The sequence below is a fragment of the Garra rufa genome, chromosome 2 (genome assembly GCF_049309525.1).
Source record: "Garra rufa chromosome 2, GarRuf1.0, whole genome shotgun sequence".
Classification (NCBI taxonomy): Eukaryota; Metazoa; Chordata; class Actinopteri; order Cypriniformes; family Cyprinidae; genus Garra; species Garra rufa.
Genome location: NC_133362.1, coordinates 49,078,302 through 49,094,123, shown reverse-complemented (window position 1 = coordinate 49,094,123; position 15,822 = coordinate 49,078,302). Strand labels below are relative to the sequence as shown.

Below are 15,822 nucleotides of genomic sequence, written 5' to 3'. Positions count from 1 at the left end.
ATTCATTGATGAACTGCCTTTAACTGAAAATTGATTGTTACAATAATGCGTTACTTACATATTATTGTTCTGTTTAAATACTGTGCAGTTGCTTTGACACAATCTGTATTGTTGAAAGCGCTATATAAATAAAGGTGACTTGACTTGACATCATCAACACATCTCTTCTCACAGGCACTTTCCCCACTACATTCAAGCAGGCCCAGGTAACCCCACTGCTCAAAAAACCTACACCGAACACTTCACTCATTGAGAACTACAGACCTGTCTCTCTCCTTCCGTTCATACACTGTGTGCATAATTATTAGGCATTAGGTTGATATTGTGGTCATATTTTTTTTCCAACCACATTTGACCAATTACAAACCACATCAATCTTAATAACTACTATTCATTTTGTATTTAATTATTTATAAGTGATATATAATTGTCCATGAAGGCTGGAAGTGAAAAACTCCTTATATTCAGGTGTGCAGAATTATTAGGCACATTTTCTTTTACAGATAAAATGAGCTAAAAAAGAGATTTACCTCAGACTGAAAAGTCAAAAACTATTAAATGGCCATGAGAAGGATGCAATACTAATACAATACTGGAATCTGCAAAGTTAAGGCATGACCACCGGACAGAAAAACGCTCGTCGCGTCTGCATTGTCAGAAAAAACAGGTGGAGGAGAAAAGATGCATGTTAATAGCAAAAAAAAAGTAAGAATTAATGTTAAGAATTAGATATGAAACCATCAGGAACCAGAAGTGCAATGTGTCAGGTTCTCAGAGACTTTGCTTGGGCAAAAAAATCCTAAAAAATGACCCTCAATTAATAAGAATAACATTCTGAAGTGTTGTGAAATACATGGAGACTGTTTGTTTTATAGGCTTTATAGACAGATGAGTTGAGAGTGGCTCTTGAAGGACCAGCACCACATCCTCTTGTAGCTCTCTTTCCAGTTTATCCTCCAGAATCTGGCAGTAAGTTTTAGTCCATCTCCTATCCTTGCAGAGATGGACCAAAATGAACTCTTAAAACTTACTGCCAGATTCTGGAAAATATATTTTTGAAAGAGAGCTACAAGAGGATGTGGTGCTGGTCCTTCAAGAGCCACTCTCAACTCATCTGTCTATAAAGCCTAGAAAACAAACAGTCTCCATGTATTGCACAAAACTTCAGAGTGTTATTCTTATTAATTCAGGGTCATCTCTCGTCCTCATGTTCCGAACCTGAATGATTTTCTCTCTTCTGCTTTTAACTTTCAAAGTCATTTTTGTCCATACAGAAGTCAATAGCAACCAGCAACTGTTTGGTTACCCACATTCTTCCAAACATCATCTTTTGTGTTCAACAGAAGAAAGAAACTCATACAGGTGTGAAACAACATGATGATGAGTCAATTTATCCATTAATGTGTGTTAACTAATAGTACTTTTGCTTGTCACTACAAAAACTGTTATGAACTGAACAAAACCCTTCTGGGTTTCATAATTCTCAATGTCACCACATTATCAATTAATACCTCAAATTAATAATTAATAACAATCTGCAGCAAATATATCCAACTTTACCTGCAGACATATAGTACATTCACATAAAGCTATGTACTATACAGTCAATCTCAACTTTATGATTTCTTATTTCATCTCAAAATGTAAACTATAATATTATCCAGTGATGTATTATAAGTCAGTCAAATATGGATGCTGGAGGCCAAATAGTCAGTTGCATCAGTCAGCTTGTTTCCAGTCTGATAATATGGAGGATGTAGGAAATTATTAAATTGGCAGCTAGTTTTAGCAAATTCTCCAGTGAGGACGAAAACCGAGGTCTGAAACAGTATTTTATCGTACGATGATCTCTTACATGTTTAAAGGTAATAGAAAATCCCTGGTGGAGACATCTAGCAGCTCACATTTAAATGTTTAAATGCTAAAATGTTTAGCTTAAAGAGTTTATTATTAAATCAGCATTTACTTCCAACACATTTAATCAATTCTTCATGGGTGAGAAATCTAAACCGTATTTCAGAGTCAAAATGACACAGCAATATGAGGACTGTCAGAGACTGCATGTGCATTAGCTCTGAGGTCTGACCTTGGAGGCGAGTTTGAGCGTGTCGATCTCGTCTCGCTGTTTGCTGAGCGTGTCGTTCATGCTGCACAGGTGATCGCTCATCATGCTCAGCTGATCTTCATAGCTCCTCTTGGTGGTGCTGAGCTCATCCTGAAGCACAGCAGAACACTGACGTCAGTGAACACACTCCACTACAGACTCCAGTGTGGATGAGCGCTGCTGCTAGCGGTACCTGTAAGCGGGTGATGTTCTGGTTAGCCATCTTCAGCTCCTCCGTCAGCGTCTCGCGGGTCTTCTCCGCTATGGTCAGACGTTTGGCGACAGCTCGACACTGGAAGACAAGACGGCGAGTGTTTACTTTGTTAATGACAAGCTCTGGACATTCTAGCTCAATATGGACTGATCTAACAGTCTAACGTAACACAGCCCAAATAAACATGTCAGCATTCAATCAATGCATCGCTAATAGGTCTGCCTCAGAACTACCAAAAAAGTCTGGTTTAACTTGAAGAAATTATTACAGGTAGATTACAATTGTATACTAAAATGTACCTAGTAATAACAAAATTACTATTTTAAGGAATATCATACAACCAAGATATTTCATTTATACACTTCTGTTTTGCTGCATCTTATTCAGGGTTTCTGCAGATTTGAAAAAGTGAAATTTTTAAGACCTTTTTAATACCACCTTATACGAAATTTAAGACCTAAACCTGTAATGTAAATGCACATTACACTGCATACATACATATAATATTTAATGTGTTAAATGTAAAAAGAAAACTACATTTCATCGCTGTCATGAATCATATTTATTACTACAATAAACTTTCATATCAGGAGACAATATTCCACACAAAAGATCCCCACAAAAGTACCGCATCACAGAGATTTTAGTGGTGTAAACTATTTATTCTGAAGCAATATTTTCATATCAGCTTTTACACAAATAAATCAGATTTTTATTTTCCTTTATAAAGACCTGTTTTTTAAACTTTTGAAATGTATGCTTCACCTTTCATGTCAAATTCTTACAATTTATCAATAAATTCTAAAGAGCGGTTACCGGTCAGATTAAATAATTTACACTGCAAAATTACAACTGCAATAAATAATGTAATGAGATTAATGTTTTAAATACATTTATGAATATACAAATAAGAAATGTCAGAGGATACTTTTAAACATACTAAACTACCAGTAGGTGGCGGTAAGTCACTTAACAAATGAGCATGAAGTGTTTCATACAACGGATTCCTTAAAAAAAAAACCGCTGAATCATTCAGTAAAATCATTCAGTGTTGGAGAATGTGCTATAATTCTTCTGTGATCATTGTTTGGAACTATTTTCATTGGTGAAACAGAACAGAACAGTAAATATGGTGTCTAAAATGTAAGTAACTTAATAACTAATAACTACAATGATTGTAAACAGTCATTAGGTCCGTCAGACTTAAGATATTTTAGCGGTAATGTGACCAAAAATATTTAAGACCCATCAAATCTGAATTTAAGACATTTTAAAAGACCCGTGGACACCCTGTTATTTGACAAAAAAAATTGTCATTTTTGCCAATGTTGATGTCATTATAAAAGCTTAATTAAGTTGTTAAAGTTTTATTAATTTATTTCATTCATTTTGTTCATTCAGTTATGTTAAATTAAATGATAAAACACAGAATCTAAAAACATAAATAAAACAGATTTCATTAGAACTTAACTTAAAGGGTATCTTACTGAAGTTCAATTGTGATTAAACAAAGTCATTTTTACCTTAATTCTCAAGGTCTAACAAGCATGTGAAAAACATATCCATTCCCATTAATGGTAAATGAATAACCATAAAACATACCAATATCATATGATACGGGGGAAAAACATCAGTGACGGCTATTTTCCATTCAAAACAACTATTCTATGTTTATTGATCATTTCCAAGTATACTGTTTTCTCATTTAGAACTAAACTGACCAGTATTGAAATCTCATAATTGTCTTTGACAGCTCAGTCATTTACTGGAGTTGCTGATATATGAGCGTAATAAAAACACAATACATCTAGATCTGAATCCAGACGACTTCAGATATCCAGAGGATATCAGTGTTATATGTGACCCTGGAGCACAAAACCAGTCTTAAGTCGCTGGGGTATATTTGTAGCAACAGCCAAAAATACATTGCATGGGTCAAAATTTTTGATTTTTCTTTTATGCCAAAAATCATTAAGAAATTAAGTAAAGTTCATGTTCCATGAAGATTTTTTGTAAAATTCCTACTGTAAACATATCAAAATGTAATTTTTGATTTGTAATATGCATTGTTAAGAACCTAATTTGGACAACTTTAAAGGTGATTTTCTCAGTCTTTTTGATTTTTTTGCATCCTCAGATTTCTGATTTCAAATAGATGTATCTCAGTCAAATATTGTCCTATCCTAACAAACCATACATCAATAGAAAGCTTATTTATTGAGCTATGATGTATAAATCTCAGTTTTGTCAAATTTAACCTTATGACTGGTTTTGTGGTCCAGGGTCACATATATCATCATACTGGCCAGCTCTAAAACACACTCTAAAACTACAGAGCAGCTGTACATGAGCGGGTTCATTTATAAATGTGTGCATCTACTAAATTCCTGCTTGTTGTAATGGATGCTGAGGTCTGGGCTGATCAGTGATCAGTGAGTGTGCTGACGGTGTTTGAATGACTGACCTCAGCGTGGAAGTGGACGGCTTTACTGTCACACATCTGCAGTTGAGCGGTGAGCTCCGACACACGGCTCATGTAATGATGTTTGATCAGATGTTCACGAGACTCCTCGTCCGCGGCCTACGGCACACAAACATCAACAACACCTCCTGATTTACGTTCCTACAGTATGAGTGTGCAGATACAGTTAATGAAGAGAATGAAGATAAATACATACGCTCTCGCTGCAGGGAGTGATGGTCAACATCCCGATCTGACAATACAGACACATCATTACACATTACAGATGAAGAAAACAGTTTAATAATGCATTTACTTTACATCCAGTAATATGTGATAACAGATAATATAATTGGGGCAAAAAGTGTAGTTTTTAAAATATATTTAAACTACTTATTCTAACATATAAGGTCTTTAAAGTTGTGTTTTGAGCCTTTATGCCACTGAGCCAGACACTATCTGTATCTGTCAAACAAACTAAAAACAGAAACGCAATATGGCTTAATCCCTTCATCAAGCGTGTTTCAAAGTGAAGTGCACACATTTGGTCCAGGAAATCAGCTGGTGATCTGGTGTTTTCCGCATCTCAGAACGTCTCAGTTCACAGTGAACTGCAGTCCAAAATCAAAACATCTCTTTCAAATGTAGAAAATGGGACAGAAGTATTGATATTTCCCTGCTGTGGTGTAAAGCAAAAATAATATACCTAGCAAATATTCTTTATTTATTTTTGCAGTGCAATTGTTTTGCAATCTTACTGTCACTGTTGTTATTATTATTGTATTCCAAATTTGTTTGGCTTTTTAAAACACCATTGTGAATGTAATTTAGACTGAGACAGTATATCACAAATAAAAAGATGGCTGAATCCCCTTTAAAGTTCAGGTACAAGTCAATTCACTTTTTCTGACTTAGAGTTTTCTAAGTTAAGAACATCGGTTGGAGCTTGTGATCGACCGATATTGATTTTTAGAACCGATACGGATACTGGTTATTTGCATGTTTATGTGCCCGATAACTGATATTTATTTACTGTTATAAAGTAAATAAATGACTGAGTGAAGTAAGTCCATACTTCACTGTGATTTTTTTTTACTTTGATCTCAATAAGGATGTAGGATGGTCATCTGTATATTGGTGTTTAATGCATGATATGTACTTGTATAAATCCACTGAATAATGGTCAATGGAATTGAATTGAATGAAGAATGAACAGGATTTTATGGGGAACAGATAATTGTGCTGATGCGATTTACTGACTAAATTCCTTAGGGCAGTTTAATCTATAATTGACTGATTAATTGTAAACTGTCTAGACACTAGCAGACTGCACAGCTCAATCAAATATGAACCCATCAGAACACACAGGAGTGTTGAAGAGCAGTCAGTGTCCCGCTGGTTCACCTTATGAATGTGTGTTTGCGTCACTCACCACACTGCTGTCCTGAACGGTGTCTGGAGCGTCAGCACAGGTGGCATCAGGGTCGTCTGCTGCGCTCTGAGTCTCCGGCGGATGTCCGTCTGCGATCTGAGCCTCCAGCTGAGCGATGCGCTGAATCTCCTTCTGCAGACGCACCTGTCCCAGCTGAGCCTCCAGCAGCCAGTGCTCCTTCTCCTGCTCCAGACGAGAGATCTTCTCCTGACTCTGAACCACCTGAGCAACACACGCACCGTCAGCACACGCAAACACACGCACAGACAAACAGAAAAACTGCAGATATACCTGCTGCATGAGTCCCTCTCTGCTCTCGGTGGAGCTCGTCAGAACGTGTCTGTTTGCCAAAGCTTCTCTGTACGGCACAGACTCTGAGCGCACCTGAAAACACAACCACGCTCAGTCAAGAGAACAATACCACGACTCTGAGTCTGATAACTGAAAGCCAGAGCTCTGCTTTAAGGAGTTTAAGGAGGACCTTTCTGATGGAGCTCATGTAGGTGGCAGCACGTCTCTTGTTCTCCATCACGCCGTCAGTCTGCAGCGGGTTCAGGAAGCCTCCTCGCGGACTGTAGCCGGGACACGACGCGAAGAAATCCAGGTTGTTGCTAAAGAAGGTGGCCATCTGGAGGAGATACAAATATGACTGAATGAAGAGGAGCGCAGTACTGCCAGAGATGTGTGTGTGTGTGTGTGTGTGTGTGTGTGTGTGTGAGAGAGGTGTGTGTGTGAAGACCTTGCTGCAGCTGTTGGTGAGGGACGCCAGTGAGGACAGCAAACACTCGTTAGTGGTGCGAAACTTCTGTGTGACGGTGGGCAGATCCTGCTCCAGAGACGCCTTCTGACTGTAGTGCTGCGACAGCTCTGCTCACACACACACACACACACACACCGGTCAGACTCACGCACAAAAGGATCTACACTTAAGACTAGTCTGAGAACAAGTAAAGAAGATTTAAGGAATAAATAATAAAGAATAAAATAAGAAATAAAAGTAGCTTAAGGCTTGAATATCTGCTCACAAACACTAGAATATGGAAATAACTCTCACTGCACCTTCTGACCACACTGCAAAAAGAGTAATTCTTGTTCCCTCTCGATACTTCACTTGTACTGCGTCTGAAAGACGCTTTGGGGGAAAACTCATTTTTCTCAGAGACTGAAGCAATTTCAATAACGCAGGGTTACTGCACGGCCATTGGTTCGTGCAGTGAGTAAAAAACGAACCTATGGCTCGGCAGCGGAGCTGCACAAACCTATGGCGAAAGCTCGCGCCAAATTCCGCCAGAATAGGCGGAGTATCTGGCTATATAAGCGCACGTTTCGCCATAGGATCTCAGATTTCTTCTCCTTCAGCGACGATTTCTTGCTGATCTACGAGACTCGATGCTGCTCGCCGTTGAACACGCCTTCGCAGCGGATCAAGCTGAACGAGCGACCCTCTGCTTGGCTGATTCGCCGCTTCTCTGCCGGCTTCAGCGTCGCAGCAGCAGCGGTCCCAGCTGATTCCCTGCCGCCATCCAGCAAGTCTATAAGAGTTTACTTCTAAGAGGTAAGTTCTAAAAGAGCAAATTTACTAGCGACGTTGTTGTAAATGTCGCGATGCGAGTGGCTCGTGCAGGGCTCTGCACGATGCAGAAAGGGCAGTGAGTGTACGCTCACTGAGACTGAATGCTCTCGCTGACAGTATGAGTCTCGCTCTTTCGCTCGCGAACCCCGTTCTCCCGTTTCTTCTCTCTCAGCAAGGCTCGGAGAAAGAGACAGTGGAGTTAGGAAGCTAAGCAACAGGTTCTGAACGATCTTACGCCGGCACTGAGCCCGTGCGTTCGCTCTTCCCGTTGCACTTTGATCTGACAGCTTCGCGTGTGTGTATGCGTCGCTTCTGCTGCGCTCACAGAGGCGAGCTGCTTACATTAAGTAGTCTGTACCTGTTTTGCTCGCAGGAGTCGCCCCGTCTCCCCCGTTCTCGCGTTTCTCTTGTCCAAGTTACCTCGGAGAAAGAAACGGTGAACGCGCGATCAGACTTAGGTGATTTAACGCCGGCAAAGCCCCGTGTGCGTCACTCTCTATGCAGCTTTGATCTGCCAGTGTGTTACATGAGGATCTGCGCCTCTCGCTTTATCGAGCGGCTCTATCCTTCTGAGCAAATCGGAGCAGAAAGCTGTCACCTATGATTCTATATTGCTGACAGCTTTATATTTCAATGCGCCTCTCGCCTGGGCCACGCCCACGATGAGACTGAGTGCGCTGAGACTGACACACTCTCACTATGAGTATTATGTCTGGATCAGCTTTGCTTGCGGCTTGTTTTTCTCAATGAAGACAGCCCCGCCCCGCCCCTCCCCTCGTCTGCTATGAGCAGATCTGAGGGGATGTGCGCAGCGTTTTAATCTGCCTATATGTTCACATATAAAGATCATCAGTACTCCTCTTCTTGAGCAGTTTGATCTTTTTAGGTGGACTAAAGGAGAATGCTGTCACTATGATTATTACTGACAGCTTCAAATTGGATGCGTCTGTGCCACGCCCACGCCGAGGCTGCGCTCGCTGAGACGATGAGTGTTATGTCTCGCTGGCGGCTCGTTTTCTCAAATGAAGACAACCTGCACCTCTCCTTGTCCGCTACAAGCGGACATGAGAGAATGCACACAGCACTTTGATAGCCTCCAAGCACCCCGTTTTGTTCCGTGTGCCAACGGCTATATATTTGTGAAAAATGTTGTGACTCCTGGGCCCTTTCTGACAGCGCCCTCACAACCTGCCGTTGTTATAGCGGAGAAAATAAAAACAAACATTTGCAAAAAGAGAGCAAAATTCCTCTTCCACTTCTATCAAGCAGCGATCCCACGGCAAGGAATCAGCTGCTTGAACGAGGTTACACACTTCAGTTCGCTCGACGACCCCCGCGCTTCAGCGGCGTGATCTCCGCCTCAGTTCACGCCAAGGACATAGACGTTCTGCGTGCAGAGGTGAGGAATTTGCTGGCAAAAGAAGCCGTAGAGACGGTTTCCCCAGCACAGAGCGAGTCAGGCTTCTACAGCCGGTCTAAGACCGATCCGCGACCGCAGACATCTGAACCATGCCCTCATGAGACGGCTATTCAGAATGATTACACTGATCCAGATCCTCTCGCAAATACGCCCAGGGGACTGGTTCTGTTCACTGGATCTGAAAGATGCATACTTTCACATCCAAATTGCCCTCCATCACAGGCAATTCTTGAGATTCGCCTTCAAGGGGTCAGTACACAGTCCTTCCTTTTGGACTGTCTCTAGCTCCCCGCACTTTTACGAAGTGCATGGACGCAGCTCTTTCCCCCTGAGACAGATGGAAATTTGCGCCCTAAAACAACCTTGATGACTGGCTCATTCTGGTCCAGTCAGAGGACAAGCTGACACGTCACAGATCCTTTCTCCTCGGCCACTAAGAGTGCCTAGGACTCAGGGTCAATTTTGCCAAGAGCAATCTGTCCCCCAGCCAACATATATCGTTCCTGGGAGCAGTTTTCGACTCTGTCCAAATGAGGGCAGTTGTTGCGCCACGACGAGCTCTGGACATTCAAAGCTCGCTGCCTCCTTCAAAAATCAGAGCCCTTCACCCTCTCAAAGCTTTTCAGAGGATGTCAGGCCTTATGGCTTCTGCATCCCCAGTACTTCAGTTGGGCCTGCTGCGCATGCGCCCCCTTCAGTATTGGCTGAAACCGAAAGTTCCATCTTACGCCTGGCGTCAGGGGCGCCTGTGTGTCAAGGTGAATCAGGCCTGCGTCTCAGCCCTGACCCCTTGGAAGGACCCTCAGTGGATGGAACAGGGCGCTCCCCTAGACACGGTCTACAGAAGGAAGATGGTGTTGACAGATGCTTCCAACGCGGGTTGGGGAGCACTGTGCGACGGCAATCCGGCATTCGGCCGCTGGTCGAACGCAGAAAGCCGCCTTCACATCAACTGTCTAGAAATGCTAGCAGTGTGTTTAGGCCTTCAAAACCTTCTACCAGTCTTAAAGGGACATCACGTCTTAGTCCGCTCAGACAGCATGACAGTCATGTCCTACATAAACTGTCAGGGGGGTCTTTCATCAAGACGTCTGTTCACTCTAGTGGAACGTCTCTTGAAATGGGCCCAGCTGAACCTGCGTTCATTGAAAGCAACGCATGTACCAGGCAGGCTGAATCAGGGAGCAGACATACTATCTCGGAGCAACGTCTCCTCAGACGAGCGGATGCTCCATCCCGAAACGGTTCAGGAAATATGGGCTGCCTCAGATGCTCTCGTCAGCCCCCTGGCCTACTCCACTAAGACGAGATCTCAACCCTCAACCGGAATTGTGGGCGCTGCACTTATGGCCTCTCAACGGGAGCCTGGACACCTTCCCGAGAACGTCTTAAGCACTATTTCTCAGGCTAGAGCACAGTCTACAAGACGGCTCTATGACCTTAAATGGTCTGTCTTTTCCGCTTGGTGCTCCACCCGCGGTGCAGACCCGAAATTGTGTGACATATCAGTGATATTGTCTTTCCTTCAGGAGCTGTTGGATAAGGGACGAGCAAGGCCAAGACTTCAATCCTCTTTGTCCTGTTAGGGCATTGAGGAGCTATGTAGAGAGATCTGCTCCCTTCAGACAGTCGGAGCAGCTGTTTGTATGTTTCGGTGGCCGCACCAAAGGGTCTTCGGTTACGAAACAGAGGTTATCCAAATGAATAGTAGAAGCTATCATGCTGGCATACTCTTCCTTAGGTCTACAATGCCCCATGGGAGTTAGAGCCCACTCAACTAGCGGCATTGCCTTGTCCTGGGCCTGGTCCAGTGAAGTTTCTGTTGCAGAAATTTGTGTGGCGGCTGGCTGGGCCTTGCCGTCCACATTTGCTAGATTCTATAATCTGGAGGTTCAGACCTTACAGGCTCGCATTTTTCTGCATAAATGGATAACCATTTAACCAGTATCTAGTTATATGATATATGCCTTGGCCCTCTTGCGAGCTCCAAACTGTATTATTCCCTTGAACGGTCGTTATTGGGTTTCCCCATTAATAGGATGGCCCTGACTAGCCCCTAGGTGCTAGGGCCATTATGAGTCGTTCCTCTACCATAGCTACGGCGGGATTGTACTGGTTCCCCAAAGCGTCTTTCAGACGCAGTACGAGTGAAGTATCGAGAGGGAACGTACTCGGTTACGTCCGTAACCTCGGTTCCCTGAGATACGGAACGAGTACTGCGTTGCTGGCCGTGCTATGTAGCCGCACGACTCAGTCGTCGCTTCAGTCGAAGTAATCTGAGATCCTATGGCGAAACGCGCGCTTATATAGCCAGATACTCCGCCTATTCTGGCGGAATTTGGCGCGAGCTTTCGCCATAGGTTTGTGCAGCTCCGCTGCCGAGCCATAGGTTCGTTTTTTACTCACTGCACGAACCAATGGCCGTGCAGTAACACTACGTTATTGAAATTGCTTCAGTCTCGGAGAAAAAGGAGATTTCCCCCAAAGCGTCTTTCAGACGCAGTACGAGTGAAGTATCTCAGGGAACCGAGGTTTTTGTGTGGGAATGTCTAAAGATTCTTAAATTAATCAAATGACATGAGATAAGAAGTATTGTTTTATGAGAAGTTGATCAAAATAAAGTTAACTCTAAATAAAGATTTGCTTTAATGATTAAAGCAAAAACAAATATCTGCCAAAACTGCTTATACTATTGTTTCAGCTATTAAAGTAGTTCAGTTTTGTATCTAATGGCAAAGTGATTATATTTAATTTTGTCAATTTAGAAAAACCTTTGGAGCATTTTTTGTTTGTTAAATATACATTTTTGATTTTTAAAGTAACAGCCAAGTGGCCAGCGGCAGACAGCGAGTTGATTGTGGCCTATACATTCTCAAATCATCATGACTTGCCTAAAATAAAATCTATAGATATAAAACATCTCAAGTAGTGGTGCAACGGATCACAAAACTCACGGTTCGGATCACATCACGGATTTTGAGTCACGGATCGGATCATTTTTAGGATCAGCAAAAAACAAACAAAACATAAAAAAGTGTTTTTTTTCATAATTTCATAATTTCTGAAGGCTAACTAAGTACTTCTAATCCACAGAAAAAACTACTAGCTGAAATAATAAAGTCAGTAACAAAACAAGAAGAATTACACAAATGACAAGTATAGACGAATACAACAAAGTTACTAATAAAATCAATAACACTAGTATTCAGGTGCAGAAATGTAATAATTAATTGTAAAATAACCAGTGCTTCTCACTGCAGGTATTTATAGGATGCTGTCTCTTTAAGGGCTAATGCACGTATCTAATACTGGCACGCATCTTTCTCAGCTGTTTCAGTTCACTGAAGACATAAACGACTGTGTTTACCAGAATACAAAAACGGGTATTTAAACATAACTAAACTAACTAAAAATAAAGGAAAAAAACAGGATGCGGTTTCTGCAGTTTTGATCTTGAGCAGGAGCACTTCTCAAGAACTCAGCGAATATTTGCCAGATAAACTTAATAAATATATCTATTTGTACATTAAAAACACATGTCTGATTCAAGAAGGGGCTCTTTAAAATCATAGAATATTATTTCACTAACTTATTAATTTTAAGTTAAATTGTGCTGTTGGTAGGCTATAATATCTACTAGAATGTTAAAAATGTTCAGTGTTAAGTACATCTTTTTAAATTGTTGTTTTGTAATTGATTTTTTTCTTTGAAAAGCAAGACAAAACTGTAAAAAGCAAATATTGGCTATTTCATTTATGTAATCGTGAAAAAAAGGCAAAATACGGGGAAAAATTGAGGGGAAAGCACGAAAAAACGTGTTATGTAATCAGCCTTCGGCCCAGTCAGGGTTTATGCAGGATTTTCAAATCTTATTTAATGCCTTTTAATGCCCTTTTTAATGCCATTTCTAACAGTTTAATGCCATACGCAACCAATAACTACAGGGCGTGGAGCGTGCATTCTACAATACAAGACATTACTTTAACAAAACCATTTGAAAGTGGGAGGACACAAACAGGATTTTGAAAAGCGTGTCTCCAGTGGAACTCTGCCGCTGAGTTATCATTTGATGTGAATGAATGCTGCGTTGTACAGTATATATTGAGACGGAGGCGGCAGAATTGTATCTGACAGAATGTACGCTGTAGCACGAAATATAGTAGATTTCTTCAAAAGCAGATTGTGGAGACCTTTTTAATTGTCCACAATCAAAAGAGAGAACGGCGAACCTGTCACTGTATTAGGGCTGGGCCGATAAACGATATCATATCGAATCGCAATAAAATTTATGTTAATAACGATGATAAGCTCTAGACATTTTTTGCTCGATATGGATTAATCTAACAGCCAATCACACAGCAGAAATATGCGACAACAGCCAATCAGCGGGCAGCGTGCGTGTGCACGTCAAAGTACAAAGTTCATTTCCTGCCGCACTTTGCGAAGAAAACTTAACACCAGGACGACAAAAAAAAAAAAAAAAAAAAGAGTGGAAGCAGCGACGAAAGTGAAACTAACCTCAAGTTATTATCCAAAGATGTTGAAATTGTCGACAAAAAAGGTAGCACGAATTCCATTATATAAGTGGTTTGGCTATCTGAAAAGTGACTCTCAGTTCAGCTATTTGCGCTATTGTACACAAACCGTAGCACAGACAGTGTGCGCAGACATCCACGGACACTTCTGACAATATAAAGTGCGTCACGAGGCTGAAGTACACATTGGTCTTGAATGTGATGTTGGTCACATGAGCTGGAGTTGCGTCGTGTCTGACCTGTGGTGGCGTCGTGCAGGCCGTGTAAACACGCGCTCATCTGGGTGAAGACGGCATTAGCGCTGCTCTGACACATGGCATCTGAACGCACACCTGCGGCACAAAACATCACTCCGTAAACAAACAAACAAACACCAGAGCAGCGGCTCACGCGTGTCGCCTCATACTCACTGGGCACGGCTAGCAGAGCCACGTAAGACTTGAGCTTCTGGAAGATGGACGTCAGCTTCTTCATGTCGTTCTGTAACTGCCGGTTCTTGGATGCCAGCGCCGACGTGCAGAGAGACGCCTCGCATTCCTCTTCTAGACTGCAGAGCACACACAAACACACACACAATCAAACAACGACACACTGAACACATTCATGATGCCTCTGAGACAAAGACATGTTGACCAGCACTAATCACAAACATTTTTACACACCGTGTTGTGAGAGCTTGCATTTTCAGGGCTAAAATTCAACATTTAAGCTGAGAACATTTCATTTGGAAACTGCAAGCCCTGAATAATACTCAAACCAGTGTCAGACCTCTTGAGCTGGTAGGGCAGGATCTTCTGCAGGAAGCTGCTGTAGGCTGAGAAGGATCTGGAGAAGTCCTGCAGTTTGGCCAGCGTCTCCTGCAGACGTAAACCACAAACGGTGCCTGCTGTGTCAAACGTGATTATGTCGTGTGTGTGATTGTGTGATCATTTGGCATCTCTCACCAGAACGGTGATGGCGTCCTCTGTGATGCTGTGATGTAACTGCAGCAGATCTTCCTCCAGCGGACGCAGGTATGAGGCGTTCTCATGCAGATACTGAGAGAACTACAGACAGGAACATCACATCACATCAGGTTCAACTAAACTTCTCTTTCTTTAGACATACTAAAACATATCTTATAGCACTAATCCAGCATGGCTAACAGAGCTGCAGATTTAGCCTGAACTAGTCACTCACTATTTTGTGTCACATATCGTCCACTACCATAATATGTATCATCACACATGACATCGCAGAACAACATGGAAGAGATACAGTCGAGGTCAAAAGTTTACATACACCTTTCAGAATCTGCAAAATGTTAATTATTTTACCAAAATAAGAGGGATCAGACAAAAAAAACAAGTTACTGTTTATTTATCCTGCTGACAAAAAGCCTAGGCTAATTGGCTGGTCTTAGCTGGTTTAAGCTGGTTTTAGCTGGTCTCTGAAAGTGGCCAAAACCCCTCGAAAACCAGGCTGTTTTTTTGTGTGTTTTTGAACCCTTTCCAGAATGAAAAACCATGCATTAAGAGCCTTTTTGAATTTGAAGATCACAGTAAATGTAACTTATTTTTTCTTCTGTGCAACATGTAAATATCTTCTGTACCTTCTGAAGCGCAGTACTAAATTAAAAAATATGATATTTAGGCAAAATAAGAAAAATGTACAGCTCAGTTTTCACCCCCGGCTCTTAATGCGTGGTTTTTCCTTCTGGAGCATCAGTGAGTGTTTGAACCTTCTGTAATAGTTGCATATGAGTCCCTCAGTTGTCCTCAGTGTGAAAAGATGCATCTCTAAATCATACAGTCATTGTCGGAAAGAGTTCAAATACACAAAAATTATGGAAACCAAAAGAATTTGTGGGAGCTGAAGGATTTTTGTAAATGTCTCTTATGTGAAATATCTTATTCAGGTCAGTACTAAATAAAAAAATAACCTGCATTTTGTATGATCCCTCTTATTTTGGTCAAATAATTAACATTTTGCAGATTCTGCAAGGTGTATGCAAATGTTTGACCTCAACTGTAATGAACAGTCAGACGGTTGTTATTGCAGGATTAAAGTGTCATAGATCACGCTGATTCCTCTTCTACACGTC

At 41.6% G+C, this 15,822-nt stretch overlaps 1 protein-coding gene across 1 annotated transcript in view; it reads right to left on the bottom strand.

Moving 5' to 3' along the window:
• ppp1r21 (protein phosphatase 1, regulatory subunit 21) overlaps positions 1–15,822 on the bottom strand; it is a 31,485-nt gene that overhangs the window by 5,679 nt on the left and 9,984 nt on the right. Inside the window, exons 11-22 of the mRNA XM_073834356.1 lie at positions 14,684–14,785; positions 14,508–14,596; positions 14,150–14,286; positions 13,979–14,071; positions 6,951–7,078; positions 6,693–6,839; positions 6,503–6,595; positions 6,212–6,433; positions 4,997–5,032; positions 4,783–4,899; positions 2,298–2,396; positions 2,087–2,215 (exon numbers count right to left, since the gene is read on the bottom strand). Of these exons, the coding sequence (XP_073690457.1) occupies positions 2,087–2,215; positions 2,298–2,396; positions 4,783–4,899; positions 4,997–5,032; positions 6,212–6,433; positions 6,503–6,595; positions 6,693–6,839; positions 6,951–7,078; positions 13,979–14,071; positions 14,150–14,286; positions 14,508–14,596; positions 14,684–14,785 (1,392 nt within the window). The remainder of the gene's footprint in view (positions 1–2,086; positions 2,216–2,297; positions 2,397–4,782; positions 4,900–4,996; positions 5,033–6,211; positions 6,434–6,502; positions 6,596–6,692; positions 6,840–6,950; positions 7,079–13,978; positions 14,072–14,149; positions 14,287–14,507; positions 14,597–14,683; positions 14,786–15,822) is intronic.